General features: G+C 39.7%; 1 protein-coding gene across 1 annotated transcript in view; it reads right to left on the reverse strand.

Moving 5' to 3' along the window:
- Window positions 1-24,451, reverse strand: part of HERC5 (HECT and RLD domain containing E3 ubiquitin protein ligase 5) — a 41,014-nt gene that overhangs the window by 11,790 nt on the left and 4,773 nt on the right. The window contains exons 4-15 of the mRNA XM_040624883.1: window positions 22,695-22,916; window positions 21,381-21,472; window positions 20,728-20,858; window positions 18,491-18,636; window positions 17,306-17,382; window positions 16,497-16,600; window positions 15,058-15,117; window positions 12,806-12,899; window positions 9,583-9,772; window positions 8,010-8,164; window positions 2,356-2,469; window positions 1,161-1,271 (exon numbers count right to left, since the gene is read on the reverse strand). Coding sequence (XP_040480817.1) covers window positions 1,161-1,271; window positions 2,356-2,469; window positions 8,010-8,164; window positions 9,583-9,772; window positions 12,806-12,899; window positions 15,058-15,117; window positions 16,497-16,600; window positions 17,306-17,382; window positions 18,491-18,636; window positions 20,728-20,858; window positions 21,381-21,472; window positions 22,695-22,916 — 1,496 coding nt within the window. The remainder of the gene's footprint in view (window positions 1-1,160; window positions 1,272-2,355; window positions 2,470-8,009; window positions 8,165-9,582; window positions 9,773-12,805; window positions 12,900-15,057; window positions 15,118-16,496; window positions 16,601-17,305; window positions 17,383-18,490; window positions 18,637-20,727; window positions 20,859-21,380; window positions 21,473-22,694; window positions 22,917-24,451) is intronic.

Consider the following 24,451-nt stretch of genomic DNA (forward strand, 5'->3'; position numbering starts at 1 on the left):
TACCATCATTAGGCTAAGAGAATGATCAGCAAACACTGAAGCAGTGTGCTGAACATAACCTCCTCATTTGGAAAAAAGTTCAGAAAGCAAGCATGCAGGCAACTTCAAGTATGAGAGACCTCTCTAAAGATATCCTGTTCTAGGAGGAAAACCCAACGAGAGACTTTAGGGCACAGATCATCTAAGAAGTTATATATGAGACAGAAAGACAGACAGACTCACATACACACAGATTGTCTACCTGACCAAATGGCAATTTGAGACCATTAAAGTCTAAGGCTCTCAGCATAATGAACAATCAAATACTGGGTCTATAAAGTTATTTCTGGAGGCCTGTTTAAAATTAGGAGAAAAGAGTTCTAAGAGTTGAAGGAAAATAAAGTTCTTGTTTCTTTTTTCCTTTCATTTTCCTTTGTTAAATATTTAATCAATGGTCATATTCATAAATCAATTTCCCATTTTGTTTTATAATGGTTAACTGTATTATGTAAAAGTATCCACTGTTATGACATATATTTGGATATTACTCATAAATATACATATCCAGATGCATATATAAAAGCGATAATAAGAACTAACACTCTTGGGCACTTTCATTTCCAGAAGCATTTTCAACAGTCCAGTTTTAAGTTCAAAATCACTTTCTGGATATGACGACAAACAGAACCAATTCATCTGATAACAGTTCACTGAAAAGAGAATCCTTTTTATAAACCTTGATCATGGCACCATTAGACTACCAGCCATTTATGTGTGTCCACATTTCAAGAATCCTCTGTCAACTCTATTCCCACTGCTCTGTTTTTTAACCAGACTGGGCTCCTTAAATATTGGTTTGCTAATCCCAATCAAGCCCAAGTCTGCTATGCCTCTTCGAGTACCACACAGAAGACCTGTATAGAGGGCCCAACCTCAAGGTACAAGCCCTACAAACTCCATCAGCTGTCCATGCTGCTCTCTCCTCCACTACTGAGGCCCTAACACGCCTCAAGGGCAAGCCAATCCAGATTATGACAGTCTTGGCCACCTTCATTAGAGTTTAAGCTCCGTGAATGTTATAACCATTGGTTTCAATGGTATCAACCCCCAAAATATTGTAGATTTGAGAAGGTATTTATCATTCGATTTGTTAACGAAGACAAAGAAATAGGCATACATACCTGTATTTTTAGAAGTGAATCTGCATACAGTAGTTTGATTTTCGACAGAATATTAAAGATAAACGGAAAATGACTGAATATGACAGGATACTGAGTGTCTAATGAAGTGTCCTAAAAATGGAAATGACAAGAATTGTGACAAGTGGAAAGAACAGAGAAATCTTACACCTTAGCTCATAGCCTAAAATCCTTGATAGTTAAAGGTCTCAGTTCTTCCAGCCGACGTAATCCGAACTGCTGGTCAGTAGTACTTAGATACCTAAAATTCTAAGAAAATGTTTTGGATGTATAATGAAAGGTATGTAAACCTAGTATTTAAAAGAAAAAATTAAAGCTCGTATTTTTTAGTGCTCATTTAATTTAGCAATTATAAACTCCAGATGCTTTCCCAAAGAGTTTGCTCTGCCACAATGTATACTTCTGAAATGTCAATTAGTTCAGAAGCATTTAGTAAAGAGGGCTGAGCGCTGTAACATGGATAGCTGATGAGCTCATTCAAGGGTTGATGTGCTAGGACCAGAATTACAACCTTTAGAGAGAAGGAAAAAAATCTCAGGTCAGCTGCTGAACTGGCAGCGACAGCCCTTTAGCTTTAATTTAAGAAAATAAAAAAAGGATACACCCAGAGCCACCCCCAAAGTTGCAGCCCCATTCTGCCTGCTCCTGTGAGTCCTGCTGCCCTGTATACCCACCCAAGAGAGCCCCACTTGCATCCATGTTGTCTCAGTACTACCAATCCTCTCGTTAGCGTGTGAACAGATTTCTACCCTTTTGTCTGGTGCGTTTTCATATTCTCATGGCACTCTCCACAAGCTGCTTGCCTGGTGGGAGTCAAGTGATCTAAGGTAGTCACCACTTTTCTATTAGGGCTCTGGCTACAAAACCGCATTGGTTTTGAGGGGTCTGTATCACTTTTCCTATAAGCCCTGTTATTTCTACTGAGCAATTTTGCAGGGTGCAAGGCCATTTGGAAACCCATGCACAAAGTAATGGCACGAATACCTTTATTAACTCACCAATGATCAACTTCCCCCTTTGAACATACCATAACCGGGGCACCTGGCTGGCTTAGTCAGTGGAGCGTACAACACTTGATCTTGGGGGTTGTGAGTTGGAGCCCCACACTGGGTGTAGAGATTACTTTAAAAAAATAAAATCTTACAAAACAAATAAATAATAAACATGTCATACTTACGGAGTTAATGTTCCAAGCAGACCTTCTATAAGCATCCCCATAAAAATCAAGCCAGTGTGTAAGCTCGTTTATTTTGAAAATATTTTCAGGCAGTTGACACACAGCCTGGTTTACCTTTAATAAAATACGGCCCGTGAGAAAATGTTATATATAAAGACAATTCTGCTTTATGGCTATTAATTAGATTATCAGCATAAATAGCAAATTAAATACTCTTTCAATGACCAGAATAAAGGTCTATCCAATTCCTTTACTGGCAAAGCCCCAAATTTTCAGGAACATAGAATAGCTATGATTTAATAGCAGAAACTGATGATATGATGACAAACTCCTACTTACTTTTAATTCATAGAAAAGCTTTAAAGACTTTCAGGTCCAAAGAAAAATACAGTGCAAAATGAATCCAAAGTACTCTGGGGCCCAATACCTCCTGTCATTTTCTTCAGAGCTTAAAAATACACCATTTACAGATGTCCCCCTCTCTGGTAAGGCATGTGTGGAACGTTTCCCCCCCAAACTGTGGGGGTGTTTTCCAGCCTTCCATCCCCCGATGACCAGGGTTACCATGGCATGCACATGGACACCGTGCAAAAGTGCTGTCAGTCAGCGAAGACACTGGTAACGACGCTGCATGCTTCAGACATGAGTGACCCTAAGTGCTTGACATGGATGGGCAGTCCTGGCCCGACTGACTCATTCTTAAGAGGTCCTCTAAAAGCCCCTCTTGGCTTCCATTCACCTGGAATATTCTTACTAACCCTGGCCCAGACCCCAAATGATCCAAATCTTCCAGTACCACCACCCAGAGCATCATGAAGCTGTTTCGACCCTGTGATACGGTCCTCTGGACCCTGCTGATCTCAGCCTTGCACATCCCCAATTATGGAAAAAGTGGGTGTTTCATCCTTGCAGCCTCCTGTGGTCTCCCTTCTGAGGTTGGGGAGGGAGCTTGACAAATAATCTAATGCCACTCTTAGAGTGAAAGGATAAAACAGGATCCCTTCAGGATTTTTGTTGCTGCTTCAGTATTTCTCAGGTTCCTTTTTTTGTAAGTGGAAAAAGCTCATTAGAATATACTTTCCCCGAGCTCTTCAGTAAATCTCTCAATTTTTCAAAGCCCAAATTATTTTTTTAATTCATCTCTCTCTTTTGTATAAAACCTTTAAAAATAGCCAAAGATGGGCACTGCTTTTCAGCAGTATGGCAAAATTCTTTTTTTTTAAAACAGTATGGCAGATTAGGTATCTTGATTTGCTGAAAACAACCAGAAATACAGGATAAAGTGTAAACAAATATTTTTAATGCAACACCAATATTGTAAGTAGATATGAAATAATCACATCAAAAATGAGGTGAAGGTGGCATTTGCCTTGAGAGTATTTCCCAAACCTGGTGAACCTGAACTTCAGTTTGCAATGGCTGGGGTTTTGGGGAAGGAGACGAACCTTCTGTTCTGTTCAAATTATGGGTCTAATAACAGAACGCCACCTCACAAATCTGGGATCCGAAAGGGCTAAACCATCAGAGTGAGGGTAAACTAGAAATGAACAGCCCACCCCCGCACCTTGACCCCAAGCCCACTGCAGCTAGTTAAAATGGTGCCAAGGTGCAGGGAAAAATGTCACCTACAGAATCTGACATCACAAAAGCACTTTCCTGAAAATTCGCATGCCACATTCAGACCACAACCAGAGAACTAAAGAGCTTCAAGCAAAGAATTTAATTTAAAGTAGCACCTAACCGAGGTGGTGTCTCCGGGAACCTGGCAGAAGCAAATCCTCCCTAGAGAAACACAGCCCTCAAGGAATTCCAAAAGATAATGTTCCAAGGAAAATGTCACACACACACACACACACACACACACACACACACGTCACAAAATATGGTAATGAAGGCACTATGAGGAAGATTCAGCAAAAGCAAGAGAGGGCAAAGCTGACCTGTAAATACTTCAGATACCAGAGGTATAATGCATATAGATTTAAATAAGCAAAAGGGAAGCCTGAATATAAAAGACAAAGATATCATAAATAATGACCAAGAAAAAGAAATTTCAAAGAAACAATGGGAAAGTGGAAAACATAATACTTGGAATAAAAACTCCAAGGGCAGTTTTATTAGCAGACAGAAATCACTAAGAGATTTCATGGACAGAAAGATATGGCTGAAGAAGTCGTTCAGAATGGGATGCAATCACACAGAGATGGAGAATATGACAGAAACCTGAAGAGACACGGAAGACAGGGTGAGAAAGTCACACATATAATTAACTGGAATTTCAACAGGAAAGGAGGGAGTCAATATTTGTGTGGATTTAAAATGTTTAACAATTTAGGAACTCCTTTACCTATATGGATTATTTTCAAAAACCCTACAGTAAACATTCTGTTTAATAGTGATATTCAAAAATTTCCTTTAAAATCACAAATAACTGAGGGTTGCTGGAGGGGACAGGGGTGGGGGGATGGGGTAACTGGGTGATGGGCACTAAGGAGGGCATGTGATGTAATGAGCACTGGGTGTTACAGAAGACTGATGAATCACTGAACTCTACCTCTGAAACTAATAATACACTATATGTTAACTGAATTTAAATAAAAATTAATTCATTAATTAAATTAAAAAAAATAAAATAACAAACAAGTGTCATCTGACTGGCTCAGTCTATGGAGCATGTGATTCTTGATCTTGCAGTTGAGAGTTCAAGCCCCACATTGGGTGCAGAGATTACTTCATAGTAAAATAACATCTTTAAAAATAAATAAATTGGAGTTCCTGGGTGGCTCAGTTGGTTAAGCTTCTGCCTTTGGCTCAGGTCATGATCCCAGGGTCCTGGGATCAAGTCCCATGTCAGGCTCCCTGCTCAGCCTCTCCCTCTGCCACTCCCCCTGCTTGTGCTGTCAAATAAATAAATAAAAATCTAAAAGAAAGAAATAAAATCACAAATAAGATAAGGAACCTACTATCACCAACACTTTTTTTTTTTTAAATAATGATTTTTTATTATATTATGTTAGTCACTATACAGTACATCCCCGGTTTTCGATGTAAGGCTCGATGATTCATTAGTTGTGTATAACACCCAGTGCACCATGCAATATGTATCACCAACACTTCTATTCAACATTGTAGAGGAAGGCTTAGCCAGTGCAACACGGAAAAGGAAAGTAATAAAATGTATATGAATTAAAAAAAAAACCCAAACATTATTTTTTTAAAGATATGATTACCTGCCTAGAAAATGCAAAATAATGTACAGGTAAATTACTAGATATAATGTGAAAATTAATCAACACAGTCCTACAAATAAGAGATATAATTTTTAAAAGACACCATCTACAAAAATCTTTAAAAAGTTAAATGTGCTGGAATAGATTTAATTAAACATATCCTAGACTTCCATACTAAAATAACAAAATTTTATCTCAAGACTTTAAAGACTATCGAATAAATGGAAGAAACAGACACCATAAAGACGCACAATAGTAAAGATGTCTGTTCTCCCCGAAGTGAAATACAGATTCAACGCAACTTCAAATTTCCAATAAGATTTTTTTTTTTTTGCATTGCCTATCAGGAGGGAAGGGAGAGAATTTCAATTAAGTGGTGCTAGGCAATTGTTTTCACATGGAAAATAATAAAAAATAAATTTCCAATTGGATTAAACACCGAATTGTAAAAGGTAAAGCTAAAATCAATACTCCCCTTAGACCTGGGTTAAGAGTAGCCTCTGCTCCAGGTCCAGGATTTATTTACACGTCCTTGCCCTGGCCTTCTCCAGCCAATCCTCTTCTCAAAAAAGTAAAAGTAAGGAGCCTGCAGGGCCAAGGGGACCTGAGCACATGTGCAGGCCTCTTCCCTGCGTGCTCTCTAGAGAGTGGACTGTATTGGAGGTGAGCACACCCCTAGGCTCTAGGGCTCCAGACACGGCTAAGGTGCGGCTGCTGTGGAGGCAGGGATGGAGTACAGACACATACGGGCCGAGGTGTCCACATATGGGTGCAGGACACCCCCAGCGTGGGACAAAACCAAGGTAGGAAAAAAGGCAGAAGACTTGGGAAGGCCTCTGTCTGAGTCTCCGCCTCTCAGTGCAGAGTCTGAGATTTCTAAATTAAACCTGGCCTCCCCTGTCATTAGGAAGGTTTATCTGCCAAGGTGGGTGGGTAGCGTGTATTTTACTTTAGAGTATATTGGTTCCACAGTTTATTAGCTAGATTTCTAACCTTTTGAATATTAGACATAGGCAGATGGGACTCTGTACTCTTCTTCGGGCCCCAGCTATCACCTGCTAGCGGACAATCTACACAGACCTCGGGCCGAAGCCTTGCTGGGACACAGGCCCGCCCATTCATTTTCGCACTGCCGCCAGGGGCTTTCACGCTCTGAGCTTATGCAGTGGTTGTGGCTCCAACGGAAACCCTGCTGCCTCCTGACTTAGGGTGAGAACTTAAAAACTTGAAGAAAAAACAAAGCTTAAAACAAGACCCAAAGAGTAAGAACTATAAAGGATTAGATTGAGAACTTTATCCGTATTAAAACTAAGAATGTGGGCTCATCAAAACAAAACAAAATACCACAAAGTGAATAGACAAGCCACAAACTGGGATATGAGATCTGCAACACACACAACTGACAAAGGACTCATTTACAAAACAAAAAACTCCTATAATCAGTAAAAAAAAAAAAAAAGTCAAACGATACATTTACACTGAACAAAGGGCAGACAGACATTTTACAGAAAAGGAGACAAGTACTGCAGTTATAAATATGAAAACAGCTCTCACGCATTAGAACCAGGGAAACAGGGTGAAAATCATAATTTGGTATCATGTAATACTGAAAATATTTTCCATATTTTAAGTCAGACTTGGAGTAGCGGGTATTCTCGTCATCTGGAGAGGACTGAAATTAGTCCGACCATCGTGGAAGGTGGTTTATCACTACCAATGAAGATCCCACAGATACCCCACAACCTATCAACGCCGGAACTAGGTATGGAAACTAAAAGCCAATTCTTGACACATGAGGACCAAGAAATATGTACGAAAATATTTACAGCAGTGTGTTTTCTCAAGAACAGCTCCTCCCCAAAAGAATTACGAACAGCACATATACCCACATCACTACTGGGATGGATGATTAAGGTAAGATTCACGCTACGGACTACAACGTGGAAATGAAAGTGAATGAAATACAGTCATAAATACGAATCTGGATGAATCTATAAAACAAAATGTTACATAATAAGCATGTATTCCATTCATATACATTTCAAAACCAGCAAAATTAAACAACATGCTATCAAGAAAAATATATAATCCTAAAACAACAAAGGGAGTGATTAACCCCAAATCCAAGATCATGGCTATCTCCAGGTGAGGGGGTGTATCATACACAGGCATTTCTAAAGTACTAAAAATGGTTTCCTTGTCGACACGGGCAGTAGTTACACTACTGTTTCATTACTTTTCTTCAAACTGCACACAGATAAGTACATACACTCCTTGATATGCATGACTTAACCCACAGAAAACAAAAATTTAAAAATAGCAATATAAACGTTTCCTGAGTCTGCTAAAGATTCAGGCCAGTTGAAACCAAGGGATTTTTTTACTGCAAAATAAAAACCTATGCATGTCTGAAAGAACGCTTACCCTATGCAGCTTTTTCAGTATTTCTAGGAGAGCCTTAACGTGGTAGTTGTTCTCAGAGCTTTCAGTCCAGTAGTGTAGCTGAGCAGTGATGGCTCTTTTAAACATCTGGACCAGCCTGATGAATGCGGCGTCTTGCAGAGATGCCCAGTACTCCTCTGAGGGACACAAAGGTAAATAAGCATTGGCAAGTCATTTTTCTTGGATTCTTAAAGGTAAATGGCTAGAACACTGTCATATGTATCAGTTACAAAAACGCATTTGTAATAAACTTTTTAGTAAATACAACTGCAATGAACAAAGTTTACGAATTTAATGTCCTTGAGAAAAATCCCTTGACAGTAACAAAACCATGAACTTGATCTAATTAACTTGTGTGGGGGGGGAAACCCGACAAGATGAGTCACATTTCCTTTTCCCCCAGATGAAATAGCATGCTGTTTTAAAAACCAGACTTAAGAATTAATCACAATTGCACAACTTTATTTTCTCACTCCTAGCATGAGTTTTCACCTCTTAAAAAACACCTCTCAGGGCCCCTGGCTGACTCAGTTGGTAGAGCATGCAACTCCTAACCTCAGGGTTGTGAGTTCAAGCCCCACAGTGGGCATGGAGCCTACTTTAAAGAAAACACCCTGGGGGTGTCTGGCTGGATAGATATAGCACATGACTCTTATCTCATGAGTTCAAGCCCCATGTTGGTTCTAGAGCTTATTATAAAGAAAAAAAACAGGCACGCACCTCTCAGTATTGTAAAAAATCACAAATGCTTTACACCAGCTTTCCATCACTCACTTACCTAGATTTAATAAAACCTAAGAAAGAATGGACTTCCTTGGGATGAATACGCTGTTTGTCAAAAACCTCATTAAAATCTACTCAAGCTCCTAGACCTAACTTCCAGTGTCCTTGAAATACAGGCAAAGATGGAAATAATCAGACAAATTTAGGTGTAGGACGTTCAACAGGACAACTGACCTAGAATCTTAAAGAAAAAAAAAAAAGTGGTAAAAGACTTTTGGGACAAGTGCAGAAATTTGAATATGCCTAGATATTATGGAATTATGGTCTAATTTTATTAGGTGTGATACGGATGTTTTAATGTAGGATCCCATATTCGTAAGAGATGCACGCTGACATATTATGGGTGAAATGTCATGATGTTTCCAACTTACTTTCAAGTACTTGAGCAAAAATAAAGTGTCATCTGCACATAAAGAGAGGAGCGCACGTGGCAAGAGATGACCTGTTGCTGACTCTAAGGTAGGGGTGTATGGATAGTCACGTTCCATTCCTTCAACTTCTATGTATGAAATTTTTCATAATGAAAAGTTGGGGACAAAGGACCTCATGACCAAACCACACATGTACCATTACAAGGACTCTAAAAAGGTAGTAAAACAATCTATTTTGGATGACTATAATAATTACTACAGCATCTTTACAATATGCTAAAAATATGAATTAAAAAATATGAACATATTTACAATTATCTAAGTTTTGCTATAACTACCAAGCATGCGTTTCCACTGAGAGGATGGTTAAAGTATTTTCAGATGTAAATCATCAGTCTTACCCAGAACCCCTAAAGACTGGTCACTCATGGCACAAACAGCCTCTGCGAAGGGAACCACCAGACTCTCCCAGCTGCTATAATCATGCATCATGGGACATTCAGGGAGAAGGAAGAAAATCTCTAAAGCTTCTTGGTGTGGAGAATGAAATGGGAGATTTTTGAGCAGATTATCCTTGAGACATGTGGTTATCTGTGGTCAAAAAGGATCAGGGAAAAGACACTCAAAACACAGCAAGAACTGGTTGCAACTTGTAATAAAATAAAATCTAGAATCGGGAGTTTTGTTCCACCAAGAAACTGGAATAATCATTCAGTCCCCAAACCCATGTTTCCATCCAACCTCACGGAGCCTCCCAACTACCTAAGCTGCAGGTACGTGACAAGCGTTATCCCATTTAACTGCAATGAAGCATGAAGGAGGTGGAGAAGAAATTCTAAGAGTTATACTGGATGAACAAGGAATTCAGAACTAACAGGCAGCCCTCCCAAAAATAAATACATTCTACCCCCTCATTCCACTACCTCATTATCTTCAAAGGATGTGTAAGAACCCCAAAAAGCAACGTGAAATTAGTAACCCCACACAAACAAAAAGCAATAACCCCAGCAACAAAAACCAACGTGGTTTCCTCACAGGACCACCCGCCTCATCACAAACTCTGTCCACTACAAACTCAAGCTTTTAGTCCTTTCAATCTCCCTTTACCATTTCCCCAATTCAGAACACAAATGTTCGAGAAAAATTCAAATGCAATTCTGATTGTTTATGTGAGATGTGCCCAGATAACAGAAATAATTTATTTCAAAATCCACTGAGAAGTTATGCTTCTCTCAAAAGGAGAACTCATTTGTCAGATATTATGCTAAATTATTTGCATATGTTAATTAAGTCATTTAATCCTTGTAGTTCTTCGAGAACACAGATGGTATTAAAAACCCCATTTTAGGGATACCTGGGTGGCTCAGTTGGTTAAACGTCTGCCTTCAGCTCATGTCATGATCCGATCAAGTCGGCATCAGGTTCCTTACTCAGCAGGGAGCCTGCATCTCCCTCTGCCTGCAGCTTCCCGCCCCCGCCCCACCCTTGTGCTTTCTCTCTCTGACAAATAAATAAATAAAATCTTTAAAAAAAAAAAAAAAACCCGTTTTATAGACAGGAACTCTGTATCTGCTCTAGGTCACAGAGCTAAGTGGGAACCTCTTCTGGAACTTTCTGACTCCAAAGCCCAAACTCTTAATCATTAAATTATGATGAGCTAAATGGTATCTCTAAAAGTACAAATTCTTTAATTGTCTACTATTTTTGTATCGAAACACTATGCCAGGCTCCTACTACATGGTTCAATCTTTGGAGTCACATACCTGACTACTCTAACACCTTTTGGTAACACACACCCCTCCTACCTCAGTGGCTCATCAGCTGCCACATCACCAAACCTCCCAACCTTCCGCAACCCTGCAGAACTACTGTGATCCTCTTGCGTCAGCCATCTTGTTCCACACACTTGTGCCTCAGTGTACTTTCCTGACTGCCAGGAATGCCCTTCCTGAGATAGGCACGTGATAAACGCCTACTTCCTCTGAGGACCTTGTTTCGAGTACTCTAAGTAGAGATGACCATCCACTGCCCTAGTGACAATTCATTCATCCGAAAATATTTATTATACATCTAACTAGGTTCTAAGTGAGGTACGAGGGAAGACAATGGGGTGTAAAACACAGCCAGTCTTCCGACTAATACCTGCATGTTCATGTCTGTGTCCCTAAGCAAGCATTTTAAAGACAGGGAGCATGTCTCTTTCATGTTCACCAGGAATCCGCACCACAGTGCCCTACAGAGAGCAAGCATTCAAGTGTCTGCTGAGTAAGGAACGAACTGCAGAGGTCTGTCAATCTGTGTGACATAAATCTCAAACTAGAAAGAAACATTACAAGTCTTCTGATCCAACTATCTGCTCTGAAACAGGAAGACTATGATTATGTCGACTGTGTATCATACAGTATTGTTCTGGCACAACAAAGGTATAATTAGCTTTCGTGAAGAACTGGCCCAACCTCTTCCCTCTACAGATGCAGAAGTGGTGATCTTCCTACTAAATGCTTCAGAGCCTGATAAAGGTACGGAATTAAGGATCCATTTTACCTCAGACCCCTAATATAGGGCCACGGTTCTGCCAAGTTTAACAGAATTAAACTTTTCATCTTCCCTCAAGAGAAAGGAGTGTGTGTAAAGAGACCCTGCAGCTCAGATACAGAATGTTGGTTTTGAAGGATAGAACAGGAGAGCAGGTGAGGCAGGAGAGGAAGGAGGGAGAAATGACAGGGAGACAGAAAGAGAAAGAGAATGAGAGGTACAGAAACAGAGGCCAAGAGCAAATGAGAAGAAGGGGGGAAGGGGGGGAGAAAAGAAGAGAGAAGAGAGCAGAGGGGAGAGAACGGGAAGGGAAGGGAGAAGAGAGAGGAGAGGGGCCCAAAGAGAAAGAAGTGAAAGAGAGAGAGAGAGAAAAGGAACCAGGGTGAGACCAGGAAAGAGACTGAGAGAACAAAGAAAGTACTACCCCTAGATCAACCAATATAAGAGAACAGAGAAATAAATTAATAAAGGCTACATCAAGAAAGGCTGAACTAATAAAGGAAACAAGTTTGGAGCATCTGGCAAAGTGGGAAACCTAAAAACAATAGTAACAGTACTGAAACAAAGAAGCAACAATCCCCCAAGGAACATTCTAGAACCTATAGAAAGGAAGTGCAACAGAACAAAACACAGAAAAAAGAATCCAGGTAGTCCCCGGTAAGAGAGATGTTCACACCAAAAGTGTTCTCATTTCTACACTTATGTTTAAAATAATTGTAAAGAACATGCTGTTTCATATTCTAGTGTATCAATCTCAACCAATCCTTTAATCATCTTCCTTATAGCCGTGAGCTGACAAAATTCCCTCCAGCGAGCGTGTGCATCTATGTACAGGGGTGTGTCTGTGTGTTTGCTGTTTGTGTGTACAGATGAACCTGGACTATTTGTCATCTATGTGACTACCAGAGCCACCATTTTGCCCCAAGGGGGCCAACTCCTGAATGCTGTCTGAATTTCACATAATCTGGATGTGCTACGGGCTCTCAGAGACTCTCCTGAAACAAAGTATTTCTTCTCAAAGTTTGAATTCTTACAGAAGAATGCTTTAGTGTATTTTCTTTTTCTAAATAGGAATCTAAAGAATACCACCGTGTTAGCAATCCAGTCCTTCTGGGTTAACTCTTTAAAGGCATTTCTTGCTTTATTTAAGTCCAAGTGAATAAGCATCGTTTCTGCAGCTTTTCTATAGAAGGAAGATAAATTTAAAAGTAGATCTAAGTAAACGGAACAGGACACTTAAAAATTAAATTATCAGATTATTTATACAGATGAAGCATTTCTTATAAATCTTATTTCATTTCAATAAAATTACTTTTTCCCTCAACTTTACAATAAAGATAATTTGGCTAAATACAAATTCAATTGAAAATGTAATTGACCACTTATGATTATTTCTAAAAGGCTAAAAAATACCAAGACAATGTTAACAATATATATACTATCCAAGTTTAACTCAGATATTATTGTATCTTAAACATTTACTTAAAAAAAAAAGTCACACACAAAAAAGAGGTTTTTCCCCATTTCTGAAAAAAAAATGACAATTTCTCCCAGTTACATGAACTGAAAGTCAGGATCAAAAAAACGGGCTTCAGGGATGCCTGGGTGGCATAGTCAGTTAAGCAACTGACTCGATTTTGGCTCAGGTCATACATGATTTAGCCCACCTTGGGCTCCACACTAAGCATGGAACATGCTTAAGATTCTCTCTCCCGCTCCCTCTGCCCCCCCATCGCGTGCTCGATCTCCCTCTCTCAAATAAATAAATAAATAAATAAATAAATCTTTCAAAAAGATGAAGGGGCTTCAGAGCAGTAAATTCTTAGGGTTGCAACAGAAAATTACTAATGAGGGGCGCCTGCGTGGCTCAGTCAGTTAAGCGTCTGCCTTTGGCTCAGGTCATGATCCCAGGGTCCTGGGATCGAGCCCCTGGTCTTGGGCTCCCTGCTCAGCGGGGAGCCTGCTTCTCCCTCTCCCCCTGCTCATGTCTTCTCTCTCTCTCAAATAAATAAATAAATAAAATCTTAAAAAAAAAAAAGAAAATCACTAATGAAGTGTTTAAGTATCTTCAGGTGAATTACATTTATTCTTAACATATTTATGTTCAATGTCTTAGAAATAGGACACATTCTTTGTAAAATAATGCAAATATTTAGTATCTCAAAATAGATAGCATTGTTAAGATAAATATTATATAAATATTTAGGAAAAGAGGTGCAAAGTCATTCTTTCATATGTAAAAATTCAAAGAAATGTTAACACCTTGCAATAGGAAATGGTTAAATAAATTAATTCCCATGGAATACCATGCAGCCATTACAGTGACATAAAAAAAACTACTGAATAATATAAACTGAATAAAATAGAAAATGGACAAATGCATAAAGTAAAAAGTAATGTATAAAATAACATAATCACATTTTTAGTAAAACAATAAATTTGCACAAAAAAAGATATATACACGAAAGCTATTCCTCTTAAGTGATGGATTATGGGTGACTTTCATTTTTTTCAGTCACAGGTCTTTATTTTTGACATTTTCTACAGTGCCCATGTATTTGCTTTCATTAAAAAAAGTTAATTTATAGGGGTGCCTGGGTGGTTCAGTCAGTTAGGCATCCAACTCTTGATTTCTGCTGAAGTCATGATCTCAGGGTTGTGGGATCGAGTCCCATGTTGGGCTCCACACTCAGTGGAGATTCTCTCTCTCCCTTTCCCTCTTGCCTCCCACCCCGCACACATGTGCGCATGTGCTCTCTCTCTCGAGAACAAATAGAAATAAAAATTTTTTTAAAGTTAATTTTTAAAGAGACAAACAGTGAACTATTTTACCCTCATGCCATTTTCTTACAGTCTTCCATTTTTTTATTGAAATACAATTGAGATATAACATATTAGTTTCAGGTGTGTACAACATAATGAATTGACATATGTATATATTGCAAAATAATTATCACATAAGGCTAACATCCATCACCACATATGGTTACAAAATATTTTTTTTCCTTTTTTTATAAAGATTTTATTTATTCATTTGAGAGGGACTGAGAGAGAGCAAGAGCACAAGAGCAGGGAGAGGGAGAAGCAGACTCCCCGCTGAGCAGGGAGCCCAATGCAGAACTCCTTCCCAGGACGCTGGAATCATGACCTGAGCTGAAGGCAGACAATTAACCGACTGAGCCACCCAGGTACTCCCCAATTTTTTAAATAATGAATACGTTCAAGATCTACTCTCTTAGCAATTTTCAAATATACAATCCATTATTAACTACAGTCATTATGCTGTACACAGTATTTTTAACAGGATCTTAAACTTTATAAATATATTATATATAGATTACCTTTCCCTTAAAAAACTTCCAGTCAGACAAGCAGAAGATGAAAATATCTCTCTGATTTCCCTGTATTAGGAATAAGATGGTGGTTAAAACAAATCCTAGTGTATGCCTCCTTACAGCATGAGATATGATACATAAAACATCTCCTCAGCGTCCTTCGAACTCCTCTGTCTCTGATTTGTTTGCATTTTGCCTTGGGCATCGAAAAGTCTATTCCATTTTCCCAACCTCGAAATTTCAGTGGCAAGTACGAGTAATGAAAAGGTATGTACTCAGAGAGACCACAGGGAAAGAGGGAAAGGATGGACGTAGGGTATTTCCTCGAATAAGTAAGACATTCCCAACCCACCCAAGCCCTATTTATTTCTGTTCCACTTAAGCGGAACAGAACAAAAATACCAGAAATTAAATGGGAGGATGGGGCTGAGGAGGGTAGGCTCAGTTCCATCTTGGAAATAATAGCACGAGTAGATTTTTTTAAATTATTGAAGTACAGTTGACGTAGAATGTCATCTCAGTTTCAGGAGTACAACACGGTGTTTTGACAATTCCACACATTACTCAGCGCTCAGCAAGGTAAGGACAGTCACCAGCACAGTTCTTGATCGTCTATGCAGGCTATGATGCAGCTGTTTTATACAACTACTTTTCAGAATTAGAAAACCACAGCTAAAAATATCTCTAAAAGGAAACGTTTGTAGAAGTATAATCTTTAAAGATGGTAGGAGTCGTATCATTTTGAGCAAGACTGCCCACACTGTTCAGTTGTGAAGAGGTCCACAGACAAGTGGTTCTTAGGTCAAAGAGGGCTGGGAAATGACATAGGGGTACCTCCTACTACGAACAGTCACAATATATGCAAACATATCGGAGATCCAGAGAAGTCCTCCAGTGAAGACAGCTGCCCTCACGGAGCTTACATGTTAGCTGTGGTGTTTAATTTTAATGTGTCAACTTGGCTAGGCTATGGCACCCAAATATCTGGCCAAACACCAATACAGATATTGCCGTGAAGATATTTTTTAGAGGAGATTCACGTTCAAATCAACAGACTGAGTAAAGCAGGTCACCCTCCATAATGTGGGTGTGCCTCATCCAATCATCAAAGGCCTGAAGAGAAAAAGGTGGCAGGCATGGAGAATTCTGCCTCCAGAATGCCTTCGGACCCCAGCTGCAGTATTAACTCTTCCCTGGGTCTCCAGCCTGCTGGCCTGCATACCTACTTTCACCTGTCAGTTCCTACAACTGCGTAAGCCAACTCCTTAAAAATAAATCTGTCTCCACACACACACAAACACACACAATGGGTCGTTTCTCCGAAGATCTCTGCCTGAGGGACCATCGTGGACCACAAAACCTCCCGTCTCTGTATTGTGCAGAACCAGTCAGGGGAAAGGCTACTTTACAGAACTATATGAAGCAGAGAAACACAGGGGCTGTACCTTTTTGTGTTTTGCCACTGTTTAGTCCCCACATCAGCAATCCACCTCTTTACGGTCCCTTCGTTCAATGTAGGAATTTTCCTCCTCAGATTAACATAGGGATTCTGTACACAAACAAGCAAGTAAAACACAGCATTTAGACACCACAGAAACAGGTATCCAACTTTTAGGCACATTCTAAGGATACAGGGTAATACTGATTTTTAAATATGGATAATATAGCTGTGGGAAATCCTGAAGTAAGATTTTACCAGGAAATAATCTATCATTTGCCTGGTTGTCAACTTCTTGTCCAAGGGGCTTAAATCCAAGGTAAATTTTTCTGAGTGCTCAACACTCAGCACATCCTATAAATATAATCAGATTAAAGTGAACACCACACAGCCTCAAGGGAAGAACATTTGTGTAGGAATGGGAGGAACTTGGGTTTGCCTCAGCAAAGTATGGTGAGGAGGTTATGAAGTCATGATTCACAGGCCTATGAACCTCGGGTCTTTTTTAGTACTAGCCAGAAAAATCATTTTAGAATGTCAACCTGAAGGTTAGCTAGGATACCGACCGTGTACCACTGGCAGGGCAAAGGAAAGATCTAAGGAAATCTGATTTGACATTTACCAGAGAGAAATCTGCTGATTTCTGTGAGTCAATACTTACTGTGTAGTTTTGACAATAAAGGATCCATAATGTTTAGCTATTCCCTAAAGGTCAGTTTAGGAACTAGATGACTTTGGAATTCACCACACTGGGATCTTGAACCTTCAGTGTGCCTAAAATACCAAGTTATAAAACCTCTAGAGATCTACTTTTACCTTTTTTCCCATCCAGAGCAAAATGCTTTGATTCCCTCCAGCAATCATGACTAACTCCTTGTCTGAAGTACGGCTTTCTGAAAGGGAGACACAGAAAGTAAGAGGGCAGACAGTGACCGGCCCAAACATGCACACTCAATTTAAATCATTTCAGATTCTTCTTAAACTTCGTCCTTTTCTCTTTTTGATACACAAACACTCTACACATTTCCCACCCATGAAGCAGAAATATACATTTCCTTCAGAGTAAAGTCTAGTTGGCAAACACAGGTAATCTGCAAGGTTGACAGGTGACATCAGTTTGCCGTACATAATTAATGTAAATGCTTATATATAAAATAGTCAAACCAGTATTCGATTAGTTCACTGATCCCTGGTTTAATTCAGCTCTCATTACCAAAAGCCATATTCTACAGCTCAAGATTTAACCAGTAACCACTGGCTGTAAAGAATGTAACTACTTCAAAAGTCTAGATGGCTGGTAAGAAATATATGAACTGCTCAAAGAAATAATCCTACTGTTCATCTTCCCAGAAGAATTTAAGAGAATTCTGGTACCTTGGGTCACCACGAAGGTTTCAGAAGTAAGTAACCCAAGTACTCTGAGGCAGTTTCTATAGCAGCGTTTCGGAGCTCTGTGTGACTCAGGCCACAGTTCAAATCCAGCCAAACCACTACTGGCTAACCCTTCACCCTGCAAGTCTCTGTACCCTCAGGGAAAACGAGACTGAGAGCACACATCTCGCAGAACTGCTAAAGGACAGGTGAGATAATACATGTAAGGGGTTAGCACAGTTACAGTGCCTGGCATATGTCAGCTGCTCGTCATTCTCGGGGCTTTACATGATTGTGAGTCAGCTACCAGGTAAGAAAACCAATCGCCATGGAATTAATAGGTCTCCTGCAGCATATGCCTCTGAAGCCATAGAATCTACTTTATGTTCTATCATGTTAGGTCCACATTAATCTTAATGTGAAGGGGTAAGAGAAAACTAATGGTTATTTTGACTTCATTAATTATACTGAATATTTTAAGTTCTTTACAAGTAAAAAAAATGAAACCAATGTTTAGAAAAACTCCCTTCATAGTCATACATTTTTTTCCCTTGTCACATTACACACTTAGAAAAATCAGTTTCTTGACAGCAGTATTTATGCCAAATCCTGTGCTCCTACAAAATTTACCAAATTTGAGTTCTTCATTTGATGGCAATTTCATGGGAAGTGGTATCAGCTGATTATGTGTTCCACCGTTTCCCAGTTGTCCTTCTTTTCCAGAACCAAAAGAAAAGACTTTCCCCAAATCAGAAACATAGGCAAGTGTGTGCCGCCTATTAAATAAAAGCACATACGGTCAATTCTCAATTATCTACAAGGAAGACAGTATGCAGCAACATGGTAAACTGCTGAAATTAGGTTACCCAGTGAGTGAAACTAGTTAACCAACTCCCAGGGGATGAAATTAGCCATCTGGAAACTAAGATAACATTAATGTGTGGCTCAAATGATTTTGGAATCCCTCCATCTGCTCAAGGCCACGATGCTGGGCCTTGGCAAGAGGCATTCCCTCCGTCAGGAACAAGCAGCTCCCCTTGCTTGCTACTCCTTTTTCAAGCCTTGGCTTGAGAGTCACCACCTCTTGGAAGCCATCTGAGTGCCCCCTCTCCCCATCCTAGAAGATTGGAATTAGATGATCCTTTCTGAGCTCCCTCTACTTCCCAAAGACTTTTACCATAATGCTTCCCTTACTAATTTGCTCCAGGGCCTCTCCCACTCTAGAATGTAAGAATTTGGCCTTTGTCCTCAGTTCCTGGGAGGTAACCTCTAAGCCCTTACAATTTCCCAGGTGATAGGAAAGTCTTTGTTATTCATGGCAAGATCCTGAGATCACCCATAACAGTTTACCCAGGTGCCTCAGGAAGGGCCCCTCTGGCTGCATGGAAGCCCAACCTACTGGGAGGGTGAGGTTGGAAGGCGAGGTTGGAAGTTGAGTGCACCGCCAGGGGCAATGATTCAGTCAATCATGACTGAGCAACGAAACCCCAATAACTCTGGACTTGGGTGAGCTTCCCTGGATGGCAATACTCTACACATTGTCCTGTATCGGGCTGGGAGGAGGTAATACCATTCTGTCCATGATTTCAAGGGGACTGGACAAGAGAAGCTCCTCGTTTGGACTCTTCCTGGACTCTGTCCTATACATTGCTTCCTTTGACTGGTTCTAATTTGTATACATTTTTTTAAATAAATGTGAATATGACTTTAACAGCTTTCAGTGAGTTCTGAGCACCTTTCCAGTGAATTCTCCTGTGTTGTTAGGGGAACTCCCCTGGTTTGTATTAAGGTATCTCTTACACGAGACTCCTCTTACACGAGACTCCTCTTCTAATACGTAGCTACTTAAAGGAATGTGTGTTATGAAAAATCCAAAATGGTGATAATGTTCCCTTGAATGCAGAGAATCATGCCATCCCAATAATCTGGTCTACTTTCATAATATCCATTTACGTAATTTTACTCCAGGATCATAAAAGAATAGGTCTATAGACAAAGTACATATACGAGTTTTTTACACAAAAGATTTTGATAAACACATGAAGCCAATATTCAGACAGAACCTGAATTTACTTGTGTTTAATGAGAAAAATATTGCCCAAAAGAAGAGTAAGTGTATCTGATTGGAAAGATTTCTTAACCTCACCACAACCCAAAATCCCACTGGTGATAAAGTGGACTCAGTGATGTTCAAGGAATAACTAAGTAAGCCAAGGAGTTTGAGCAAGTTTTTCTACTTTCATTTAAAAAAGAAAAAAAAAAGCGTGACAGGCAAACTTATCAGAATATTCTAAACCACCACTGACTTTGTCTCATCTTCCACTTGGATCACTCTGAAAGAATTATAGTAACTTAGTATGTTGGCCTCTGAGAGGTTGTGAGAAAGTGATTACATCAATGAATAATTCTTTGTGATTCACATTTATTTTATCCCAAATAAATGACATATTTTTCTTAAAGATGAAAGTGTGCTTGAACAGTAAAAAAAATATTTCGCTAAAGGGGCAACAGAAAATGAATAAATTCTCTCATTAAGGAAAAAAAAATCAAAGCAGAGCACCCCTGGCTTATTCAGTCTGAGACACATGTGGCTCTTGATCTTGGAGTTGTGAGTTCTAGCCCCACAATGGGTGTAGAGATTATCTGAATAAATATTTTTTAAAAAAATCAATGAAAATAAATACATACACTAAAATGAAGATTATTATCTAATAATGTAAATTAAGCATCTTCACCCACCCTTCAACCATGTGAAAATGTTTGATACTTTTATCTCAGTCAAAAAAACTGATGGAAGTTTTACTAAACTACCTATCTAAATTTATCATATGGATTTCATCAATTTTCATGGACACTTCACAACTTACCTTCCACATGCTATCTGGGTCACTCTATTCCCAGCGAGCTCAGTCACCAAACGGGGTCTTAACTCATTCTGTGTGGAATTGTGACCGAGTTGCCCATATTTTCCAGCTCCAAAAGTAAATACCAGCCCATCCTAAAGAAAGAAAACTTATCAGATTCTACAGAAATACAACAGTAATATTATTTAATAATTAATAAAATATTATTGAATTCAGTAATATTACTGAATAATTAATAAAAGGAATATTCACTGGTGAAAAGGCATTGGTGAATAATTAATAAAGGACTATCGGGGGGCCTGGGTGGCTCAGTTGGTTAAGTGTCTAACTCTTGATTTCGGCTCAGGTCATAATTTCAGGGTCATGAGATCAAGCCCCGCATTGGGTTCTATGCTCAATGGGGAGTCTGCTTCTCTCTCTCTCTCTCTCCTGCCCCTCCCCCTGCTCATGTGCACATACTCTCTAAAATAAATAATCTTAAAAAAAAAAAAAGACTGTCAAAGCAAAGCCCGCAAATTATCAGAAGGAAAATCCTGCATGTAGGAAGTGACCCTTCTTCCCAGGGAAATACTAAGTACCCACACCTAGGTATTTTGTGCTTTCCCCACTACAAAGTTCTTCCAGAATTATCATCGGAGAGACAATGATACACGCACCGTTGTGAGCAGGGCAGTGTGAGAGCCACCACAAGCGAGAAATTCAACTTTCTGATCGTCCAGTGCTTCAATAAGGGAAGGAAAATCTTCACCTATGAGAGGAAAAGAACAGCTGATGATCAAAAGAGAACGTTGACTTGTGCGCTGGAATTCGGTGCTACTAGGAACATACCTGGACTGTCTCTCAGCTGGCAGCCACGGTTCGCAACACCTTCTGACAAGAAAGGTCTCTGTGTTGGTGTATTTATTTTGGCCTAAAACTGGGGGTGAGGCAGTGCTCAAAGGGCCACACATGGGAGAACTCATATGTGAAAGTGTCAAACCACTTCCCAGAACCCACTCTTCTCCTTTTAGCCTAACTTGATTAACTTTAATTGCAGCATATCTGGTAGTTTCAACTCCCAACTAAAATCACCCTTTTAATGAACATAAAGATTCTTTTTTTTTCTTTTAAATTCTCTACTACAGTATCCATGTCCCACACTACCTCTCCTTTCTTCTCATGATTTCCTTGTCAAAGCACTTAGAGGTTCAGCAAAAAGAGTTTAACTGCTCTTTATTCCTTTCCCTCCCTTGAATATTTTTCTAACATTGACTATGGTTTCTCCTGAGTAATTAGCAGTGGACCATGCTGGAGAAAGATGCAGTGTATGACCAGTAACCCAGGGGAAAACAAGGGCATTACCACAGCTGATAAAGCGGCAGTGTGCCACACCTGAAAACTCCAAGATGCTATTTGGGATCCTGAGAAAGTTTGCCATCTGCTTTGTGGAAGTAGTTCAATAACGGGAATTACAGTTTTTTCCCCATATCTGTGTGTACAGATACAAAGAATACCTTATAGACTAAGATTAGAATATGTGAGTTTCTAAAGACATCATTAGTATCCTTTAGTCTTAATATGGATATACTTATATTAACAGACACTTAAGTGCACAGGCTCTTCGGAGGTCATTTCATCCAAACGCATTACTTCATAGAAAAAGAAAATAAGGCCTAGAAAAGTTAGGTGATTCAGCAAGGCCCTGCCATTGATTAACTGCAGAGTGGGAAGCAGAACCCAGGTATTCCCATCAGTGCAATGCTCTTTCCCTTGGCCCACACAACCCTGACACATATCTCAATCACAGCAACACTCTCCACACTATGCACATCTCCTAGACTGCCTCCGCCCTGAAGACAGAGATAACCAGGAAGAACAGCACCAATGACAGTGAAACTCTGAACCATCTTTCACAGGGAGGCCTATGTTAAATTCATCTCTTACCTAACAAATACGTGTGATAATGCGAACTTGAAAATATGTTTTCATACCGTCAGTGTGGCCCAAGCCTAGTTGTCCCAAATCATTTCTTCCCCACGAGTAAACGTTTCCAGACATGGATAAGGCCATGCTGTGGGCTTTTCCCGCGGAAATCTGACCCAAGGGGACTCCTGAGAGGTGCTCCACAACCTGTGGTGTGGGGATTGAGGCAAACAGTCTTCCAACTCCAAGCTGGCCGTGTAAATTCTGTCCCCATGCAAAGAGCTCACCACCTTGACATAAACAAACAAAATGCTGCCTTATTAAGTTTAAAGTGCAGGAGACATTCCCTTAGAGCATTATGTATGTGACCCATACTATACTCTCAGCCTCTTACATTCAACTTCCTGTATGTCTGAGACAGAAAAACTAGAAATCTTCTCTTTAGCAAGAACAGTTATACTTCCTTACCTCCTGCCTCAAAGGGTACAGTTTGTGTCCTTGCTTCCCCGATCTTATCTTCCTAGAGTGTGATGTACCAGCAATAAATCCTGAACACCGCCCTTGGCCCCACATCACTAGATCGTAGGCTTCTTAATAGTCATGTCCCCTCCAAAAATACACATGTTGAAATCCTAAGCCTCAATGTGAAGGTATTAGGAGGTGGACCTTTGGGAGGTGATTAGGATTAGCTGAGATCATCAGGATGGAGCCCTCAAGAATGAGATTAGTGCCTTTATAAGAGAGATTCCAGAGAGTTCTCTTCCCCTCTCCGCCATGTAAGAAGATGGGCCCTCCACAGACACCAAATCTGACAGCACCCTGAATTGGACTTCCAGCCTCCAGAACTGGGAGAAAGAAATTTCTGCTGTTTAAGTCAGCCAATCTATGGGATTTTTGTTATAGCAGCCCAAACAAACACAAGTAGAATGAAGCTACCTGACCGTACTATAATCAAACTCAAGAAATGGGCCCACGAAAACCAGACACATTCTACATCCGGGAAAATAAAACCTAAAATTAATGTTTTCCTTCTGCCCACCCACTCTGTTCATGTGCCTGAAGATTCTAGATAATGTATACATTTGAAATTATAGCACAGTATCTTGAAAGAGTCTACATCTTCTGTTAACTGAATACATGGAGGATATTTTTCAAGAAATGGTCTTAGGTGTTATCTAATGGAGTTGACAATATCAGAGTCTGAAAAAAAGTATCAGAGAATTAATGCTTACTGAGCACCTCTTTGCAAGATACTATGCAGATTCTGGTGGGAGGCAGAACCTTTCCCTCAAATGTAACTACCACGTGCCTACCAGCCACTAGGAATATAATGATGAAACGATCAGTTCTCTTTCTTGCTTCCCCAACTTTCGTTCTTCCTAGATTTTATGATTTACCAGTAATAAACTCTGAATATCTCTTTTGCCCCAGATCATTAGACTCTAGGCTTCTGGAAGACACAGTGTGTTTTACCTTTATAACCTGAACAGAGTAGATAATCATCATGAAGTGTGTGTTCATGAATGAAGTCAAACGACCAGGTCAATTTTTTCCAATGCAAGTACATACTCTCAAACTTCAACAGGGCCTTCAACGCAGGTGAAGTTCTGGATTATGTACTTCCCTTTTATCCCAGTTTCCCTTTATTTTATTTGTATGTCCTATGTATTAAAAAAATTTTTCTTCCTTGACCCTGAATTCCCATCTACCACCATCGTGTTATAATTATTCCTCCCTGGTCAAGTTTCTTTAGGAAATAATCTACATTCACTGCTTTCATTTCCCACCATTATGGTGTCTGATAAGAAGCAGGACATAATAAAGG

Source organism: Ursus maritimus, unplaced genomic scaffold, assembly GCF_017311325.1.
Source record: "Ursus maritimus isolate PB19 unplaced genomic scaffold, ASM1731132v1 scaffold_8, whole genome shotgun sequence".
Lineage (NCBI taxonomy): Eukaryota > Metazoa > Chordata > Mammalia > Carnivora > Ursidae > Ursus > Ursus maritimus.